The following is a 21,414-nucleotide window of genomic DNA, read 5'->3' as shown; positions in this document are numbered from 1 at the left end:
CCTTCCTTCCTTCCTTCCTTCCTTCCTTCCTTCCTTCCTTCCTTCCTCCCTCCCTCCCTCCCTCCCTCCCTCCCTCCTTCCTTTCTTCCTTTCTTTCTTTTTTGTTTTTGTTTTGTTTTTGTTTTTTGAGTCAGGGTTTCTCTGTAGACCAAGCTGGCCTCAAAGTTAGAGATCCTTTTGCCTCTGCCTCCTGAGAGCTGGTACTAAAGGTGCATCATCACTGCCTGGCTTGGAATTTTTTCGTTTGTTGCAACACTTGGGTTTGAGTGTAGGGTCTCTAAACAGACATCGGGCATGCCAGTGCTGAGCTACACCCCCAGCCACCCCTCCCTTTTTTGAAACAAGCACTTAAGTAGCACAGGATGTCCTTAAACTTTCTATGTAGCCAAAGATGACCTTGAGCTTCTGATTCCCCTGCCTCTACTTCCAAGTGTGGAGATTATAGGCATGTGCTACTGAACCTGGCCTCTCTGCCATTTTTATCTGATTTTTATTTTTTGAGGCAGGGTCTCTCTAGTTGTCTGGTCCTGAATTCATTCTGTAATACCCCTTGAAGTTGGGATCCCCTTGCCTCAGCCTCCTGAATAGCTTGAATTGCAGGCTTACACCACGAAGGCACTTTTGGAGACACCCATATAAGTTATTATTTCTGTGACAAGAAAGGAACATTTACACTTTACTTACCAACAGAGGTAACAAAATCCAGGAGAGGTTGCTTCTGCTCGCTCATATTAGCCAAACGGGGCTGACACCTCATCTCTCGACATCTCACCAAGTGCTTCTTGGACTGGGGTATTCTGTTGAGTGGGGTTCTGCTGTTTGGGTAGACCCCCATCCCACACATACATTAATCATACCTACCCTCCTAACAGTGGACCTATTTCTGAGTCCCTGAGATGTACCGGGGGCCTTCCATTCATTGTCACTCTTAATCCTCACTACAACCCTGAAAGAGAGGCTCTGTCTTACAGATGCCTGGTGCCCTCTGGTAGAATGTGACATTCAAACCTGTCTTGACCTAACTTTAAGGGCAAGTTTTGTCATGCTATACAACAGCTTTGAAAGTCTCAGGAGCTATGTAAAAGATTACAATGAGACTAATGTCAGGGGCATTTCCCGTCATGGGCTGTATGTGCTTGTGCCTCTTTACAGTCATCCAAAGCTTAAAGCAGCATCTCGAGTGATAAATACAGGCAGCCTAGAAATGTGTCTCTGCACTGAGTATTCCAGGCAGAAGAGCTTTGGGAGAAGTCTGTATAATTTACTCTCTGAGTGGTTGGAGTTGGGAGGGTTCTTTTGTTCTGTCCCTCTGTGTAAGGGAAAACCTCAGAAGGTGAAAGGACAAAGGGTCCTCAAGCTTGGACCCTTACAAAATTTGTCCCAGTGTAAAGGAGCTGCCCAGCAGTTTGGTGTTGCTCAGCCACCACTGTCCTAGATTCTGAGTAGCTTGGACTTAAGTTGCCATGGGGTTCTTTCTAACCCAAGGTTCTCTGCCTGACTTATTGCTTATTCACTGCTTATTATGGCCTACTGTTTTAGTATAGTTAGTAGGTTATGTAAATTGTTTCATTTCATCATTAAGCATGAATAGAGCACCTGTGAGGTACTAGAGATCTATGACCAGTGAATTAAACAGTTGTCCATCCTCATGAAGTGTACATTGTGACTTTGCAGGACAAGATAGTTAAGGAGCTGGGGGAGAAAATTAGAACAAGTTAATGTGGAAGTATGGGGCGGGGATGGAGTTGTGTGAGTCTACTTTAGGTGAGCTGGACTGAGCAGATGTTTGAACAAAGACATACAGGTAAAGAGAAAGTGAACTGTTTAGAAAACTGAGGGTGGGATATTCTGGGCAGACATAGCAACCAGTGCAAAGGCCCTGAGGCACCCAGGCCTCCGAAGCCTTCTGTGTTTGAGGGACATGGGTTTCAGCTTGGCTGAAGCAGAAAGAACAAGTTGAGCAGGTTCCATTGGCATCTTATAGGCCTCTGAAAGGACTGAAATATGAAGGAGTATCTTGGATTTCCCTTTTCTTTCACTCTTGAGTGGTCTTTATCGTTCCAGCACCTGCAAAGAAGAGGCATGCCAGTTTCATCCAAAGCCCTCCCGCCAGTCAGGCCCTTTGTTAGTTTCTTTTTGCTGTAACAGACTACCTGGCACAACTTAGGAGAGGACGGACTTGCTTTTGCTCCTTGCTTGAGCCCATTGTGAAGGGGGAAGCAGAGAGAATGTCCCGGCCCTTAGGCTGTCTCCTTCTCCCCTTTCATTCCATCTGGTCCCCACGCTGTGGGATGGAGCCACCCATATTCAGGATGGGTCTCGCCAACTCTAGAAATGCCCCTGAAGACAATCCAGAGATGCGTCTGACTAATCTGCTAGGTGTCACAGTCTAACCAGGGTGACAGTCAGGCTGCCTGAAGTGGGGACTGTAAGCAGCAGTGGGTGGAAGTGACCTCCGACCCTCAGTGCAAGCCCTGGCAGCAGGGGCATGGGGGCGCTAGGGTGTCCTTTCTGCTGGATGCAGTGGGTCTGAGTGCACTGTACCTACTGTGGCTGGTACAGAACTGGGGTCATGTGGGCAGGAACATCGTCACACCAAAGCCCTGGCTCGGGTGCTGTGTACCTGCAGAGCCAGTCTTCAGTATGGCATCATGTGTCTGAAGAGGCTGAACTATGACCGGAAGGAGCTGGAGAAGAGGAGGGAGGAGAGCCAGCACGAGATCAAGGGTAAGCTGGTGGGCCTGCTTGCTTCCACCCGGAGCCTGGGGCCCAGTGAGCCTCAGGGAAGCCTCAAATCTGAGCAGCGAATCCAGCTGCAGCCTGTCTGATGCAGTCCCTGGGACAGCGGCCTCCAACTAGACAGATGCACCCTCTGTGATGGTGCCATAGGCTGACAAGTTCATAGAAGTCGGTGATCTGGGGGCAGCGGGAGGGTTGGATGGGAAAGAGACAGGTTTTAGACAAGACTCTAAAAGTTAAAAGAATAAGGCTTCTTTGGCCTCAGGTTGCGGAATGACCGTTGCTGGGACTCCAGGCTGGCAGAAGGGCAGTGAGGTGGAGCTGCCTCTGCAGGAGCCCAGATGCCATGGAGGAAAGAAAGTTGTGGGAAGTTAGGGATGGTGGGAGGTAGAGAGCAGGGTAACTGAAGCTCTGCGTCTGGGGAAACCTACTTCTGCGCTAGAAGAGCCTGAGCCAGCCGTGTGTCCTCTTTGTCCGTTTTTTCCTCTGCCTTCCAGATGTGCTGGTCTGGACCAATGACCAGGTGGTTCACTGGGTCCAGTCCATAGGGCTAAGGGACTACGCAGGAAACCTACACGAGAGCGGTGTGCATGGTGCCCTGCTGGCCCTGGATGAGAACTTCGACCACAACACACTGGCCTTAGTTCTACAAATCCCCACACAGAACACCCAGGTAGCCCTTCAGTCAACACCCCTCCCAGTCCTGTGTGTGTGAGTGTGTATTCTGTCTCAAAGGGGGTGCCGTGTCCTCAGACCTCTGAGTGCTCCGTGTGCATTGCCAAAGTTCCTCCAGAATAGGTGTCTTTAACATGCAGAGATATTTCTCTTGTCTCCACATGGCTGTTGGTTACTCCAGCTCTTCTCAAGCCTCTTTCGCAGCTGAGGCTTGGGAACTTTCCTTTTCCTTAAATTGCTTCTCTGATCCAACTTTTCAGAGGGAACAACAAGCCCTGGGTCCCACAGGGACCAGAGAACCTGCACCTCTTTTGTCTGCCATCCTAGGGATCTACTCCTAGGCCCCTAGGCCTCAGCAGAGTAGAAACCGTAGACATAGTCCAGAGACTCGCCATACCGGAGCTTTGTCTCCCTGTCAGCAGCTCAAGAGATTAGACATCTCCTTCAATTACATTTCATAATTATTATTTCAACTGTTATCTAAGAATATACCTAAGTTCTTGTGACCCTATTTATATTTTTGGCCCTTCTGACTTCCTGTGGGTAATGTATCCTAGTTGCACTGACAGTTGTATAAAGTACTTCCTGATTTTAGATGTCCTAAATATGCCTCTTCCAGCCCCCCCCCCCCCCCCCGGTAGAGAACTGCCTCTTCCTTGCAGGTTTAGGTTGGTGAGGATGTTTGTATTTGACCAGTTTTCTCCCTTTGTAAGAACAGTGAATTTCATAGGCTCTGATTCTATTGCCTCTGGGTCCAAGCCTTTGTTTCTCCGGACAGAATGGTTTTAATTCTTTTAGCCTTCCCTCGTGTGGACTAGCTGCTGCCCCTGATCCTTTTAGCTGCCCTTGTGTGAACTGTTTGCAGCTGTCAGATTGCTTTGGAAATTCAGCCACTAGCTGTGCTGCCTATTCTGGGAGCAGACACTTTTTGGCTTGAGGGAGGGCGGGGCATTGGAGTCTCTTGGTTGGGGATGGCATGTTGGCCGCGGGGACAATGGCAGCGCATGAGGCCAGTGTGTTTGTAGGCTGTCTGCTGTGACTCCTCCTGACCAGTCGAAACACACTGTGTGGAACCTTTCTTTCTAGTAGAAGTTTGAATGTCCTCCAAAGGCAGTCTCTCTACACTTGCCCACCTCTAACTTCACTTGCAGGTTTCCTGCCTGCTCGGGCCCGCATTAGTGTTTCTACAGCTGATTCCTGTCCACTTAACCTCTCACTACCCAGAAGATATTTGAAATGTTTTCCTTTTAGATCATTTGTAAGATAGAATGTTCCCACTGCTGGCAAACACTCTCCTGGTAGAGCTCTGTGGTTGATATTTTCCCCAGAAACAGGCTTTCCTTTGTTTGTTTGTTCGTTCGTTCCTTCCTTTCTTTTTTTGAGTCAGGGTTTCTCTATCTAGATGTCCTGGAACTTGTTCTGTAGCTCAGGATGACCTCAGAGATCCCCTTACCTCTGCCTTGAGGAGTGCTGGGATTAAAGGTATACACTGCCACCACCCAGTATTTTTTTGACCTATTTATCTGATCCATTATGGAATCCTCCATGGACAATGGTTGAAAATATCTGGTGACAGAGAGTTTTGAAAACCTTCCTGTTTCTTTTTTCTTTCTTATTATTTATTATTATTATTTTTATTTTGTGTGTGCGTGTACCCCTACATGTATGTATGTAGGTGTATCATATGTATTCAGGAGTTTCAGAGGTCAGAAGAAGGTTACTTGTTCCCTGCAGCTGGTGTTACAGGCAGTTGTAAGCCACCTGATGTGGGTGCTGGGAACTGAACCCTGGTGTTCTGCAAGAGCAGCAAGTGCTCTTAACTGTGGAGCTACCTCTCTACCTACTCTGGTAGTTTCCTTAATGAGTTAATTTTTGAGGAGTCTAGAATAGTGTTTGTGTGTCACACAGTTCAGGGTTCCCACTATCTATGACTGGCAATTCTTTTAGCTTGAGTTTATAATGTGGACCCCGACAGATGAGCTCATTTATTTGCTGCTAGGAAGTTTTGCTTACCCATCATGTGCATGCTTATTTCTCCTCCCCCTGTCCTCACCAAAGGGTAGTGAGCCATGACCTTTCCTTTAGAGACAAAATATAGGCTTTTAAAATGATAATTTTTATTTACTCATAGGAAATTGCATATATTTGTACAATTTATTTTGATCCTCTTTGTCTACTGTTACCTCCCTTCAATTCTCACAAGTGCCTACCTCCGAGCTTCATATCTTCTTTCTCTTCTCTTATTGGTAACTCCCTGAGTCTAATTAATGAAAAATTTTTCCATTAAGTAAAGCCTGCTTCTTCATGTACTGTGTTGTTTGTATTCTTTAAAATGACATGCCCTCCCTCTCAATTTGTCCCATAGGAAAGAATCCTAAGGCTAACAGTTTGACTTTTAGTAGGATTCTATTCGTGATTTGCCAGAAGCAGCATCCTCAGGAAGGTGTGTGAGGTTTCTAGTGGGTGAAGTACACTAAAATACTGCCCTATCTCTGCCTCCAGGAAACAGTTGAAAGATACAATAAAGGGGGAAACTGAGATGGCTTGGTGGATAAATATGCTTGCCACCAAGCCTGATAACCTGAGTTCAGTCCCCAGAATCTACATGGTAGGAGAGAACCAATTCTTAAGTGTTATCCTCTGACCCTATGACTTACTGTGGTGTGCATACTCTTCTCCCCAGGTTTTTTTCTTTTCTTTTTTCTTTTTCTTTTCTTTTTCCTTCCTTCTTTCCTTCCTTCCTTCCTTCCTTCCTTCCTTCCTTCCTTCCTTCCTTTCTTTTTTCTTTTTTTAAAGATGGGACTGGTGAGGTGGCTTAGCAAGTTAGAGTGCTTGCCACCAAGCCTAATGACCTGAGTTTGATTCCTGCATGGTGAAAAGGGAGAAACAACTTCTGCAAGCTGTTCTCTGACTTGGGCAGTGCACAGTAGCAAGTGTAAATGTGGGTATACACACACACACACACACACACACTGAATAATGTATAAGAATGAAAACTGAATTAATGTAAATTTTAAAAGAGAAGGGTAGCAAAATGTTATTAACCAGAGCCCCTCTTTCTCCCTCTCACCCTGTGGGGTTCAGGCCCGCCAAGTGATGGAGAGAGAGTTCAATAACCTGCTGGCCTTGGGCACAGACAGGAAGTTGGATGATGTGAGTACCTGGATATGACTTCAGAGCCTTGGTCATTGTTGGCTGGTTGGATTGAGGTTCATTTGATCTCTTACCCTGGGGCTGATGAGTAATGGCTAGCCTAAGGGTGGAGAGAGCTGGGAGGGATGGTGAGTGGTAAGAGGTGGGGAGCCATGTTATCAGCTGTGGAGAAGTCTCTGTGGAACCTATTTCTAGTATAAAACCCAAAAGCCTGTGCTATACTTCTAGCATCTTCTACCTCAAGGCCCAGCCCTCTCAGTCATGCAGGCTCAAAGGTCTTCCTTGGAAGCCATCTCTTTGGGATGTTTCTTCTGTTTTTGTATTTCAGACCCCACTATTTCTTTCCCTGCTTGGTGAGACTGCAGCTTGTCTTCAGTTTTGTGGTATTTGAGGACAGGTGCTCTGCCGAGGAGCTGAGTGACAGCTCTGCTGTCTGCTCCTTGGGTAGACACTACTAAACAAAAGCTAGACATGTGTTGCCCCAGTCTCCGTGTAGCTTTATCTTCCCTTTACTTTTGCCCTCAAGCCATCTCTCAGCCCTTCTGGTCTGCAGGAACAGCCCTTTGACCTCCATTTCACCAGACCTTCCCTTTGGGTTCAGGAAAGACTTCAATGTTCCCTGAGGCCATAGCCTGGTCTTGCCAGCACTCCCTCCCCTTCCTCCCTACCGTACCTTTTTCATGTTACCAGCCTTCCTTGACCTTGCTCACTGGTTGGTCCTCCTTAGCTTACTTGGTTTTAGGCAAGTTAAAAAAGAGCCCAGGCCTGGGGAGGTAGCACAGCAGATACAGCTCTTGCCATATAAGCCGGACTACCCGATTTTGATCTCAGTGGAAGGAGGTCAACGGACCCCACGAAGCCGCTCTCTGACTTCCACAGATAGTCTGCAGCGTGTGTTCCCCTCTCCCACAGGTTTATTCTTAGGTTCTCCATCTTCAGACATTGCTAAATTAAGGTATGGGATTTCTGCGATCCATTCATTTAGCAAACAGTTTCTGAGGCAGACAGCATTCCCAGACACTACTTAGGATCAGGGGATATATTCTTTGGAAGAACAACAACATGTATTTTGCTCCATGGAGCATAGAACACGATAGAGAAAAAGGAGAAGGAAACAGAAGGAGTAGAGGCAGGAAGGGACTGAGGGGAACAAGGGAAAGGAGTGTGGGGAAAGAAATAGTAATGAAATACTCTTGAAAATGCGGGCTAAAATGCTCTGGGACAGGTCTGTGACATGTTAAAAAGTGGTAAGAGCATTTGTCATCCCAAGGCCACAGAATATGAATCCCAAGAGATGAGAGGAGTCACTGAGGCAAAACCAGGGGTTAGCACTCCTGTTCCCACTCACTCTGCCCCTCACCGTGGGGCCTGTGCAGTTCTGAAAACACAAGGGTGGAAGATGAGACTTGGCCACAAGGCTGTGACTCTGAAGGGTAGAGTGGATGGCCTGTGCAGTGAGGCATTGTGGGATTGTGGCTCTGGGAGCCCACTGGTGGAGGAAGTGATTTTGGAGACTTGGTTGACATTGATGGGCAACAGATGGTGGGAGCTGCTTCCTGTAGCCTCTGGAGGAGCATGTCTCCAGTCATCTGTCTGACCCATCATTGTCTGTGCGTTCAGGTCCCGCTGGGGTAGGTAGCAGGAGAAATAAATAGGTTAGTCAGATGTTGGAATTCCCATTTTTGCAGATAAGAAAACTAAAGCCTGGAGCAGTCCTGTTGCTAGTCATGTGGCTAAACCAAGAGTGGCAACCTAGAAGTCTTGATCCTTTACTGAGGCCCCAGATCCAGAAGCCAGGCAAGCGATGCCGGGGCTGACCAGTGTCTTTCCAGAGGAGCCTGGAAAGAAAAATACCTTAGGAGAGCAGTGAGCTCTTGAGCTTAGTTGGGGTGGGTAGAGCAAAGGAGTTCTCTTCTGGACCAGACTTGATAGGAGGGACCTCTCGCTTGATCTGTGTGAAAGGCCCCTTGTGGTCATCCTTCAGGCCCCCCCCTTTCATTCTATAGGGGAAACACTAAGGGCCGGAGAGGGGGAGTTCAGAAGTAGTACCCTTTAGAGCTTTAGGGACTGCAGTGGCAACTCCAGTATGCCTCTTGGTGCAGGGGGAAGAGAAGGTGTTCCGTCGAGCACCCTCCTGGAGGAAGCGCTTCCGGCCACGAGATCACCACAGCGGTGGCATGCTGGGCACCTCAGCGGAGACCCTCCCGGCGGGCTTCCGTGTGTCCACGCTGGGCCCGCTGCAGCCCCCTCCTGCCCCGCCCAAGAAGATCATGCCGGAAGGTGAGTGCCAGGCTGGCCGTGGGCTCCTCCCAACACCGTGGGGCCGAGCGGGCTGGAGAGGGCCGAGGCCGAGGCTGAGCTGCGCTAGCGCTGCGGAGGGGCGGCACTAACCCACGCTCTGTGTGTTCTCCTGCCGCGGCCGACTCCTGCCAGCCGGGACGGCGGGGGCGCAGAGACTGGAGCCCTCTACGGTCCGGACCTACTCCTGCTGACCCCCCACCCTCCCGCCCCGGGTCTGACGGGGGTGCGCCCCCGGCTCGGGGTAAGTGGGCCAGGCTGTGGCTGCGCTCACCCGCCCTGCCGCTGCCCGGCCCGCCCTGCCGCCGCACCCTCGCTGCAGCATCGCCCTTCCCGCTTCGCTTTGTGCTTGGCCGCATGTCGCACCTACCTACTGCCCGCCTCGGGGACCACCTCCACTCACAGAGCCTGTCTCTCTCTTCTCTCATAGCTCACTCCCACTATCTCTACGGACACATGCTCTCCGCCTTCCGGGACTAGCCACGGCCCCCAGGGCGGGCTCGTGGTTTCGCAGGCGCAGCCGCCCTGACCCTTCCTGCTCGTTCCCTTTCTCCCTTGGCTCCCAGTCTCTCCTCTGTGACTTCCCAGTTGCCCGGGATCTCAGAATATGCTTGTCTGCTCCGTCGGCATCCCACCATCCGAGTCCTACTTCCTGCCCCTTTTGTAAGTCTCTGGTGGATGTGACCAGGGTCTCCTGTGTGTGGCGGCACCCAGGTTGTTGTGTTTGAGATTCTGTGGGAGAGACAGAAGGGCACTGCTGAGTGCATCCACCTTCCCTCTTCTGGATCTGGTTTGGTCTGGACTACGGGCTGATCAGGCTCAGGATCCTGGACTAAGGACTGAGATGGTCCTTCCAATAAAGGCCATTGCGGACTTACTGGCCTTATGGTCCCCTCCACTCTGGCTGTGCCGGATGGCCTGAGTGGTTTTGGCACCCCCTCTCTCAGTATCACTCCCTTTTCCCAAACTCCATCACCAGTGTCGGTAGCTATGCCTCCAAGTCTTGCTTGCCGGGTCATGAGGGGTGTAGAATACCCCAGCCCCTCTAGGACAAAGCCTGGAGGGGAACTGAGGAAGACTAAGGTAGAAACTGGGCCCAAGCTGATGCAGAATCCCAACTATGTGAGAGAAACAGACCCCAGAGCTTTGGGCCAAGGGTGAGGGAAGGGAAACTCCTTAGCTCCTTGCCCTGTAGGAAGTATAGTCAGGTAAACTAGAGAGAGAGCTTGATGGCCTTTGTACCTAAGCCCAAAGGGCAGCGGGGATGTCTCTAGCACCAGCCACAAATGACGCTGCTACTGAACTGAGTGAGCTGTTGACTCTGCCCTGAATGGAAAGGGAGTGGGGGAGAGCCTTCCCTTTTAGTGAATCATGTCCCAGGTCCAGGGAATCTAAAGTGGACTGAGGCAGTCTCCTTTGTGTGCCCTCATACCAACCATTCCTCCTTTAGGGTTCTTTGGGGCATAAGGAGCTAATTCCTCAAGACATTCTTGATCCTCTCTCTCCCCTCACTATTTTATTTGCCTTTTTAGGCAGCATGGTGGGACAGGACAGATTTATGAGGAGTATCAATCATTCCTCTTCCAGACCAATTCCTTAACCTTTGGAAAGCTCAGGACTTAATGTCAGGGTGGGTTCATAGAACCCGATACTTACTGGAAGAGGAAAGGGAAAGTGCCTGGATTGTGTTTGTGGGAGACAGGCAGCAGGGTGCCATCCTACAGGTGACTGGGGTAGCTGGTTTGCCATCTCATCCACTGGGGTTCTGAGCAGGGTCTAGGCTAACAGGTGGAGAAATGAGCCAGAACTCCCTGTCTGAAAAGGACTTAGAGCCTTGTGCTGCAGCTCAGTGGAAGACAGCTTGGCTAATAGGGTGATGGAATGGGCTCACCTAGGCTGGGTCAGGCAACCACCTATCCCTGATCCCATTGTTTCTGCTTCCCTACCAGCGAGACTGCTGGAAATGGAGATGAGAAACAATGAAGTAGAACATGAATTGGTTAGAAACCCCACCCCCCATCCTGAAAGCTGGACTTACAGAGAAGTACCAGCGACCTGAGGTGGAAAGAGTTGAGCATGACAGTAGCATCTGCCTCCTTCTAGGGACTCTGTGGGCTAGTTATGTGGGAGAGTCATCCCTGCCCCTCCTCTACCTTGTAACACTGTCATGGTTTGCGATGTCATAGGTAGCAGCTGGGATCCAGGTCCATTCAGGGCCAGCAGGGAGGACAAACTAGGGGAGTCTGCATGCAGTGATGAAAGGCTGCTGTTGCGGTGTACCCCTTGCCTCATTGTCAATATACATATATATATATATTTATTTTATTTTATTTTTCTGGAGAGCCACCAGTGACCCAGGCTCTCCTTGCCAGCCTCCTGTGTCTCACCAGGTCCCTTCTCAGTACTGTATCAGCTCAGTGCTTCAGGAATGGGTGTGTGAGTTTGTCTGGGGGTGTGTGTGAGTCTGAGTGAGTGGGTGTGTAGGTCCAATAAACAGCCTGGTTTTAAGACAATGTATAAATGGCCTTCGTTTCTTTTTTGAATGCTAAGTTCATTGGGTGTGTCCAGCTAACTTCACAGACCTTGGGGCTGCTGTACTCTGGAAAAGAAGTGTCAGTTTTGACATTACAGGCAATACTCTTCTGTTTATTATTCACTCACAGGATTGATGGGAAAGTTAGTGTTTGGGTGGCTTGTACCAAGGATTTATAGAACAAGGTGAAGGGGTAAGAAGCCTGCCGTCAGGCATGGCTGGTTTTCTCTTTTTTCTGTGCTGGCTTACACTACTTGGCCCCTTTCACTCCAAGCCTGTAGTAGCTGCTGCTGCCCAACTTCCTCTGTCATCTCTGCATTTCAGTAGCCACTTTAGTTACTTTTCAATGGCTGTGATAAGCCACCATAACCAAAACGACTTATTTTAAAAATCATTTACTTGGTTGCTTGCTTATAGTTCTAGAGGGTTAGAGGCCATGCCCATTGTGGCGGGGAGTACAGCAGCAGGGTGGACAGGCAAGCAGTCAGGTAGGCATGACACTGGAGAAGTAGCTGAGAGCTTATATGTTGAAATGACAACCAAGGGATAAAAAGAGAGCTAACTAGGATGGCGTTTCAAAGCCCAACACCAGGGACACTCCTCCTTCAAAAAGGTCTCATCTTTTAATCCTTCCCAAACAGTTCTACCAGCTGGGGACCAAGCATTCAAATATGGGAGCCTCAGGGGCCATTCTTATTTTAACCACCACAGCTTCCACCGCTTCAGTCCAAGGTTCAGAGCCTCTGCTGCGTGGCTTTAGAAAGCTAGTTAGGATGTGGATCCCTGGCTCTCTCTTCTTTCCACCAGTTTGAGTCTGTCTAACTCAGAAATATTAGGTCCACCAGTGCCCCCTCTAGAAGACTGCTCAGTGGCTCTTTTTCTTGCCTTCTAGCTTTGACCCTTCAACTCCTTTCCAAGTCTCTCCTGGGAGGCAGTGGTTGGCACTGCAGTAGAATTAGGTAACCAACATCCTTCAACTCCATGAACATTCTGTGCATGTATATACAGGTGCACATATTGTCTCTTTGAGTGTCTACTGCGCTGGGCTGTGACAGTGCTCCCGATGTCAGTCTCGTTGATCGCTACCCTGAATGAGTGAATTGACTGACCTCATCTTGGAGAATTGTTGAAAGGATTAATATTAATAAAAGCTGACAAACCACCAAGTACTGTTGTGTGCCAAATGCTTGACTGTTCCTGCTGCTGTAATGAAATAACCTTACATGGGTCATTTTTAATCAACAGAAGCACAGCTCTCACAATATTAGAGTTTAAGGAGTCCAAGGTCAAGGCACCAGTAGATTTAATCTCCAACAAGAGCCCAATCCTCAGAAAAGGTACTCTCAAGGTGTCCTCACATGCTAGAAAGGGTTGAAGAGTAACAAGGGCCAAACAGGCTGTCAGCCCTCTTATCAAGGCATTAACCCCTCTCATGAGTCCTCATGTCCCAAGAAGACTTATCTGTTAATATTATTGCATTAGGGATAAGGTATTTTTAAAGATTAAATAATATTTTTTTCTTATCTGAGTGTGAATGTGCACACGTGTGGATTCTGGTAGAGGCCAGAAGACACATGAGTCCCTTAAAGCTGGAGAGATAGCATCCGTGAGCTGGATGATCGTGATATGGGTGCTAGGATCCAGGCTTGGGTCTTTGTGATAGAGCAGCAAGTTCTCTTAACCACTGAGTCATTTCTTCAGCCCTGAACATGAGCTGAATATGAATTTTAGAGAAACCCAAACATGCAAATTATAGTTTGTAGTGAACAGATCAATTTATCTACTCCGCACAACCCAGCAATGTGGGATAATTGCCATTTTAAGGAACAGGAAATTGGCAGGTTGAGGTCACACACCTGGTGAATGATACAGGTTTTACATCTAGTCTGAGTCCAGTGCCTTATCCCCAACTGTAACCTGTGTGGTAAATTCCTGACCTAGTGCAGGAGTTCTGAACTGTTTTTTTTTAAAGGAAGAGCAGCCTGATTTCTTCAGCTATTCTGATTCCCTTTTCCTCACACCCTTGTTTGTCACCACTCAGGAGCCCTTGGCACCTGTGAATCATCCTGAGTGACTCTAGTCATCTGAGTGATGAACCATGAGACACAACCCACCCTGCATTCTTGTGTCCCTTCCATACCACTGGTGCCCCAAACACTGACGAAGCAAGAATGCAGAGTAAATGGGCACTGGTGACAGGAAGAGAGCCAGATACAAAGTTAGGCAAGATAAGGAATTTGGTAAGAAGTGTTGATCCAGTATCTCCAGCCTGTCAATGACCCCACTGCATCTTGGTTGAAATGGAACTGATGTGCTCTAGAAGCTGGTCAAGAAAGCCATGACTTCCTAGTGTTGCCATATAGGAAGATATAGGAAATGGGAAATGGTAGTTTAGGCATGTTGAGCTCCACATAAGACCTAGCATCATGTTTCTTTAGTGTTTGGAGAAAACAAGAAACCAAGGAAGGGTCTGTAGAATGTTTTTCTTTGCTCTCTCTGGAAATGTTCTAAACATTGAGACACAAGGAGTCTCAGCCAGGGTGGTCACCCATAGCTGAGAGAGAGCGCAGGGAGGAGGCACAAGCCAGGGCCACCTAAGGGTGGTGACACATGTTCTTGCCAATGCCTGAATTGGGCTTCTTTAGCAATTGCTAGCTCCCCTTAGGCATCCGTACCCCAGCTTGAGCCTAGAAGCCAGGAAACTAAAGCCCATGGGACATGACATGTTAGGGATGGTAGTGTGGCATTTCATCTGTGGAACAGACACTGATTTGGGAGGACAACTCTTTCCTACCATTGTTCTCCCACACCAGTTGGGACAATCACTTATTATATCGGCAGTCACTAGTGGAAAGGTTTTCTGGTCTGCCATCTTGAGTCTTCTGGGAAGTTAGACACCTTGCAATGTTTAGTAGGAGGCTCAGACAGGACGGTAAGTGTCCTGTCATAGTAATCAGCTAACCACCAGGATGTTCCTATGTCCCCACGAACATTCAGCTTGCCAGTTTCAAGAAATTCTTGTTTTTTTATTCTTGCAGAGTCCTTAATGTCCATTATTAGGCGATATTTGATTAACCTAGTTTGATTTATTGTAGTTACTTCTACGGATGAAGGAATTTAAGTTAATTTCCCTAAAGAACTCCACCTCATTATTCATCAACAGGGGTGTTATCTGTAATTCTATTGTGAAGGTTGAGAATCTGTTAATTAAAGGAAGTTTTATGCTTAATAACATTTATATTGTGAAAATATCCTGGGCTCCTGCACAGCAGGGTTAGTCATTCACATCTGTGCTGTGCTGGCGTATTGCGCCTTGAGGACTTTCAGGCTTTGGTTATACCTGCCAGTGCAAGGGTCAGTTGATTCTAGTGACCATTGCCTGTTCTTTTAAGTGTGAATATGCATCTGTTTTCAGCTGACAGAACTGAAAAGAATGGGCTTTAACACTATATCCACTTTAACACTATAGCTGCAGAGCCCCGAGCTCCATGGTATGCCCTGCGTGCCCTTGGCCAGCACTCGACCCTTGGAGGGGCCAAGGAGGGCAAGGGATAGACACGTCATAACGGAAGGCAGTGGGGTAGTAGCAACTCAAGAACTCTGGGAGGCACTGGAACAGAGGACACACATCTGAGGAGCCCTTTTTGGTTGTGTAGTTGAGTATTTTGGTGGTCCTAAGGGAGCACACTAGCCTAGGGGCAAGGAGTGGTAACGCAGGCATGTACTTCACCTCAAAGGCAAGTGGGTCAAGGCTAGGCTTAGCTATCCTTATCCAGACTACCTGGGAGACTGTAAATTCAATGGCACAAACTCAAAAAGAAGAAACTCCCACAAACCAGGATGGATGATTGCCTATTTGAGACAAACAGACCTTGGTGGGACCTTCTCACCCTCTCAAGTTTCCCAAGGCCCTGCCCAGTGTTTCTCATACTGTTTTCTTTAGGTATAGCTTTCCAGGTAAGGTTGGGAAGAGCACTTGGGGAGGGGCCCAGCAGGTGCTGAATGGCCATCAGTGCCTGCTCTCTTAAACTGGTTCAAGTCAGTTGTCAAAGGGCCTGAGAGAGCTGAAGAGGGCCCAGACTGGACCCTCTTCAGAATCTTCAGAATCTCTGTCTGCAGTGGTTTGGAGATAATCTGTAGTAAACCAGACAAGCAGCCTGGCACAGACACAACTAGAATTAGTAAAGTTGGAGTTGGTGTTCTTGGTCCATTTTGATTCTTGTTCCTTTTAACCTGTGAAACCACACACAATCTCTAGCCATGATCTCGGTTTCCCACCCACCTTCCTCCCTTTGGAAGAAAGGACAGTGTCTGACCGCCCCCATTTGCTCTGTGTGGTCATAGGACAAACAGCAGGTCCCCTTCCACCTTCTGCCCTTCCCTCCGGGCACAGGGATATTCCTGTCCCCACCTACAGCTCAAAGATGAGATTCTGCTCAGGGAGCTGGGAGACAAAGAACAATCAGAGGAGAAACCAGGGTTCTCATCATTTGGGGGCTGAGGAAGAGAAGTCTGGCAAATCTAGCTCTACACCCCTAGCCCTAGGTGTGGGCTGAGCAGGAGGCATGTAAGCATGCTCAGTGGACCTGTTGGGCTGTAAACTGGAAAGCAGCAGACTGTGTAAAGTAAAACAGAGTGCGTTGCAGGCCTGCCTTTGAGTGTCCAGGACGTCTAAAGAATCTGGTCTTGCTTCTGCATCTAATGACTGGTTCGGGACTGCAGCTCGACTCACATGATCTACTCACATGAATACCCCTCCCCCCCCTAGCATGTGGACCTCCACGGGGAAGGTGGGGTGTTTTCAGTGTCTCCCCTCCTGATACATCATGGCAGACATTCTGATAGCAACCAGTCTTTATTTGTTTTTTAAAAAAGGAAATCCAAATAAGTTAGCAAAAAAATTACAAAAAAAAAAGAGGCAAAACCACACAATGCTTAGTTAACAAAAGAAGTCACCCCAAGGGGCCCCCCCTTCCCTGCCTGTCCCTGGCAACATCAGCACAGGAGACCTTGGTCAGATGGCAGCTTTACAAACAACACACAGAACAATAAACAATACACAACCCCCTGGAAGGCTCCCAATGTCCACTGCAAATGCTTGCCCCACCCCACCCCAGTGACTTTGGAGCAGTCTATATCCTCTCCATTCTCTCTCAACTCAGGGCAGGCCCAGCCCAGCCACTGGCAGCAGGAGGAGACTAGAACAGATGTGCACACTTGTTTAGGTCAGGGCACGGTCTCCGTCTCTCAAACTCTCATTTGGAGTGTGTGTGGGGAGTTGGAATCAGAGGCATATTATGATAAACAAAAAAGGAAGCTCCTGAGATTGCCCCATTGGGGAACATCAACAAGGGGGCTCTCTGGACCCCATCTTTCTCTCCTTGGAAGAGGATGCTCTCTGCTTTAAGGAGTCAGAGAAATGAGGGCATCCGTTTCCTTGCTGGGCTGGGTGTTAGCCTTATATGAATGAGGAGTGGGTAGTCTGGCTTGTGGCAGCCCAGGGCTGTTTGCTCAGCATTAGAACAGCCCCACTTAAAAGGCCCCTGCTGCAGAAGGGGTGGCCTTTGACACCAACTCGGGGGCTCACATGGACACCCAGCCTGGCAGACAATCTCAGTTGGGCATGGTTTCGTCTGGGAAGGCAACAGACATATCCTCCACTGTGATGCTGTCCACGATGGAGGTAAGAGAGTGCAGGTTGTGGGCATCTGTAGGGTCAGCTGCAAGCAGGTGATCTGTAAGCAGAAGGTAGAGAATGTTTCCTGGAACTCTTGAGATGACACAGGTTTCCCAGTGTAGGTGAACAAGACTCGGGAATCAGGTCGTAACTATCACCCCAGCCACTAGTACTGTGTGAAATCCTCTACTGGAGTTAAGTTTTGAAGGGGCTCTCCAGAGGTGAAGCTAGGATAGTGTATCCTAGGGAACTGGGCCCAGTTTTGCAGCACTGACTCAGCAATTCCCAGGGACCCCTGGGGCAGGGACAGACTCTTCTCCCTGAGGTCAGACACCAGCTGGGAAGCTGCTGGAGGCTCTGAGTCCTCCTTAGCTGGTGAAGGCTACAGGCAGACACAGGGCCTCTAGCCCACCGTTTGGGGCCCTTGGGTCAGCAAGTTCCTGGAAAAGCCACAGGAAGGTGGTTGGAACACAGAATAAGGTAAGGGAACAGCCCAGCCTAGTTAGTAACTAAGGGATTTGAGCCTTGTTACCAGGGTCAGGATTTCACTTACCTCCTGGGTTGGTACCGAATTCCAGTGTACTGCCCCACTCTGGACTGCAGGAGGCGCTGTGGGAGTTGCATTCACTGGGCACCTGCATGCAAGACAAGGCCAAGGTCCAAGGTCAAGTCTACCACCATTCTCAGGTATATATCTCTGCCTGATTTACATGGTAGGTTACCTAGACACTCACCCTACTTCTAGGTCTTTCCTGGCTTCTAGGATGAGAGTTTTGCCTTTGGGGATATGGGTGGTAAGCCAGAGTACTTTATTATGATGGCCCCTGAGCAGGCCTGCAGGAATTCTAATGTGTTTTGTCAGCTCAAATATGAAGATTGAGGACTTGGGTGGGTTAAAGCAGGTTTCCTTGGGCACTTGGCCTGGCCTTTTCTCACCTTCACTTCGGCTCACCTAAGCCCTTACTACAGGTTTGTTTCTGGGCCTCTTCTGCTCTCTTGTGCCAGTCCACCCCACCCCATCTATATTACCATCCACTGCCTTTGTCTGGTCTGGATACAGCATGAGCACAGGAGGTTGCTGGACAGTCTAGCTGACAAGCCAAGGGGTCCTGGGATCCCCAGGGCCCTGCTTTGCACCTGTTCCAGCTCTGGTGGCTGGGGCTGACCAGGCACCTCCCTCTGGCCCTGTCCCTGGGACTGGTGCACCAGCCACTTACCACCGGCTGGGGCCCGCCCCCGCCTCGGTAGCGGAGATCTCGCTCCTCCTGGTTGAGGGAGCTGAGTAAGGCCTGTAGGCGCTCAATGTACTGGATGGCACTGCGCAGGATCTCCACCTTAGGCAGCCGCTGGTTGGGGTTGAGCAGGGTGCTCCTCTTCAGGGCCTCGAAGGCCTCGTTCACTTTCTTGAGCCTGCGCTTCTCCCTCAGTGTGGCTGCCCTCCGCCGGTCCACAGACACAGACTTCCTCTTACACACCTTGCACGCCCATGGCAGGCACTGGCCTGGACAGTGCTCAGGGGCCCCCAGTCCCTTTTCTTCCAGGGGCCCTCGGGCTTCAGGGCTTAAGGTGAGCTCAGGCCGCTCATAGCCCGGTTGCTCAAAGCCCTGGAGGTGGACAGGGAGGTAGTTTTCCCCATCGTAGAAGTGGGGCTCCTGGTAGAAATAGGGGGATGTCTCATACAGCTCCATCGGGTCGGAAAAGACTTGTTCCTGCCACTGGCCCCCAAGCTCCTGCAGCCCCTCACGCCAACTGCTGGGTGCCATTTAAACCCTCCCTGCTGGCATGGACCCAGAGATAAATATAGCCAACGCCACAGAAACCTGAGCCCCCCTCTAAGCTGTTGCTGCACATCAAGACGTTTACAGTGGATTACGTGTGATTCTCCTTCCCTCTCCTTCTGCCCCCACCCACCCTGCCAGCCTGCCCCTGGCCCAGGCGGCTCCTGTGCACGGGTCGGGAGGCCGTCGGCTGTAATTTGATTAGTTTTCATTTCTCTACAGCCCCTGTGGGGCAGTGAAGGTGGGGGTGGATGCATTCCCCTTCTCATCTGCTCCTTTCAATTACTCCTACCCGGGCCTCCTGCTTGCTTTCCTTCATGGTCCAAGGCATCTGGTGGACAGGGCAAGAGAAGACAAGAATGGGGTTGCCTTGGACTGGAAGGGGATTTCAGGTACCATCTAATTTCTCTCTCCTGCTGAGTAGCACCTTAAACAATTCTGTATCAGTCCCATGAGACCCCTAAAGATCTTCCACCAGAACAGGACCAGTCCAAATTTGGGGTGTGTGTGTGTGTGTGTGTGTGAATTCCTAGGGTCCATGGAGACAAAAGACAGAAACTCAGAAGGGCAAATGGATTCAAATTCTGGGTTTCCACAGCAGCTTTGACCCTTACATGCTCCCTTAGGTCTTAGGTAGTTGGCAGATTGAATCAAGAGAACACGAGGACTTCTTAAGTAAGGGTGGGGGGATCCTTAAGTAGTAAGGGTCAGGGGAAGTCAGTGTTGAAGGAGGATTAGAACTCACAGACTCTGCATTGCCTTCTCCCTCAGTCAAGAGCTACTCACCCCTCTGTCTCTCCTCTTAGTCACTCTTAGTCATCTCTCCTGTGCTTTCCCCTCAGTGATGTCTCCTGCCCTCTTTGGACACTAGAACCATCTTGACTCCTTTCTGTAGGTGGGATAATAAGGAGACTAGTCCTTTATAACTGTTTGTGTCCATCCTGGGCCACCAGGCTGCTGTCTTCTATTCCTTCCTGCTTGAGTCATCATCTTTGTGTGCATCATACAACTCTAGAATGTCAGGTTGGGAATGGGCCTTTCCCATTGAAGCTTGGGCTCCATCAGTCAGTGGTTACTTCAGTAGAGGTGTTGGTGGCCAGGGAGGACGAGTTCTAAGAGCAACGTGCAGGTCCCCGGCCACCTTTACCCACCCTCTGATTCCTGAACCCCCTTCCTATGGATGTCACATAATAGCCTATTTCATTGGCCTATAGCTTAAGGAATTCAGGGTTTTGAGCCACAAAATTTTACCCATGGGTCAGGATTTTGCCCAGGACACTGCAGACTAGGTGTGACCCATCCTGCCATCCTCATTCCAGTGGAGGAGGAGAGGGGCACGCTATGACTATCAGTCAGGACAATAAGTGAGTGTAGAGTGGTATGTGGAGGGTCTCAGGCAGGACTCACTTCATAGTGGAGGGGAGAGCTGTGTGAGGTTTGTAGGGCTGGCTTTTTCTTCTCCCTTAAGCCACAGGGAAGAGCCAAGAAAATACTGCTGTCATTTGAAGGGGGAAACAGATGTGAGGGGCAGAGGGTGGGGATGGAGGATGACAACAAGCTGGACAATAAAAGACCCCCAAGCAAACTGGGACACAGTGAGGCTTCAACTCAGTTCTTGACTTCACTTGTGGGAGACAAAGTAGAGTACAGAATTTTGGGTTCTAAACCTGGCCAGGGAATAATCACGTTCAACACGCTTCCCACATCCTCAAAATGAAGAAACAAACCAATTACCTTGCTTCAGTTTATACTCTAGTCCTGTTAAGCTCTGAGAAGAGAGGCATTTCATCTGCCATGGAACCTCTAAGTGGTTCTTTTGTCCTGGTGAGACCCAGTCCGACTTACCCCTCAACAGTCTGTCTTCTTCCTCTGAAGTGGGAGCAGAGAGGACTTGCTCTTGTATGCCTTGCAGAACCCTGCTGGCTAGAAGGTGATCCTGGACCCTTAGAGAATGCTCCATTACAGAGCTGTTAATGCTGGAGCCAATGAGGTGGCTGAAAGCTGGGTGGGTTGGTGACACATACCTTTAATTCTGTACTTGGAGAGGTCAAGGCAGGAGGATGGCCAGTTCCAGACTAGTCTGGGCTAGTTGGGAGACTCTGTCTCAGACAATATAAAAACACAAACAAAACAAGGACAACATGGATCACTTGCAAACAAATGGCAGAGTCAGTGAAGGCTAAAGCTCTGAGGAGGGGTGGGGAGGAGGCAAGCGCTGGATCAGGTCTTGGGGAATCAGCCAAAGAGGACATGAAGAGGAGAGAAGAGGAGCAGGGGTCAATCAGTTTGGGTGGATCTCAGGGTCCTGGTGGTGGTTGGAACAGGAGGGAGGCAGACTGAAAACAAGTCTATGAAGATAAGAGGCCCAACTGGGCATGGAGGGACGTGGAAACTGAGTCAAGGAAGGCACATTACTCCTCTTCTCCATGACAGTAATCCAGCAGTGAGATGATAGAGGTCTGAACCATCAGGTTGGGGGCAGGAGAGCAGATTGTGGACTTGACTGTGAAAACATACATGTTTCAAGCTGGCAGCAGATGCAGTGTGTGTCCTTGTGTGTG

At 49.4% G+C, this 21,414-nt stretch overlaps 2 protein-coding genes across 3 annotated transcripts in view; one reads left to right on the top strand and one right to left on the bottom strand.

Annotated features, from left to right (window-relative positions):
* The window catches only part of Ppfia4 (PTPRF interacting protein alpha 4), a 49,204-nt gene extending 36,648 nt beyond the window's left edge, over positions 1-12,556 (top strand). The window contains exons 25-30 of one of the 2 annotated variants that reach the window (XR_008719074.1): positions 2,630-2,727; positions 3,237-3,412; positions 6,499-6,567; positions 8,670-8,847; positions 9,001-9,109; positions 9,296-9,359. Coding sequence is in view for 1 of the 2 variants with exons in the window: in XM_055598094.1 (XP_055454069.1) it covers positions 2,630-2,727; positions 3,237-3,412; positions 6,499-6,567; positions 8,670-8,847; positions 9,296-9,345 (571 nt within the window). In the remaining variant the exon portion in view is untranslated. Of the gene's footprint in view, positions 1-2,629; positions 2,728-3,236; positions 3,413-6,498; positions 6,568-8,669; positions 8,848-9,000; positions 9,110-9,295 lie in introns of both variants that reach the window. The other variant, XM_055598094.1, reaches the window with a different exon arrangement.
* A 4,455-nt stretch (positions 12,557-17,011) lies between these two features.
* On the bottom strand, positions 17,012-18,763 carry Myog (myogenin). Its single transcript, XM_055598208.1, has 3 exons — positions 18,293-18,763; positions 17,629-17,710; positions 17,012-17,133 (listed from the first exon to the last, which is right to left on the bottom strand). The coding sequence occupies exons 1-3, from the start codon at positions 18,761-18,763 to the stop codon at positions 17,012-17,014; spliced, it is 675 nt and encodes a 224-aa protein (XP_055454183.1).
* Between the last annotated feature and the right edge of the window lie 2,651 nt (positions 18,764-21,414).

The sequence above is a fragment of the Psammomys obesus genome, unplaced genomic scaffold (genome assembly GCF_907164565.1).
Source record: "Psammomys obesus unplaced genomic scaffold, mPsaObe1.curated_primary_1811, whole genome shotgun sequence".
NCBI classification, from domain to species: Eukaryota; Metazoa; Chordata; class Mammalia; order Rodentia; family Muridae; genus Psammomys; species Psammomys obesus.
The sequence above is the reverse complement of the archived record's forward strand: the minus strand, read 5'-3'. Positions and strand labels throughout refer to the sequence as shown.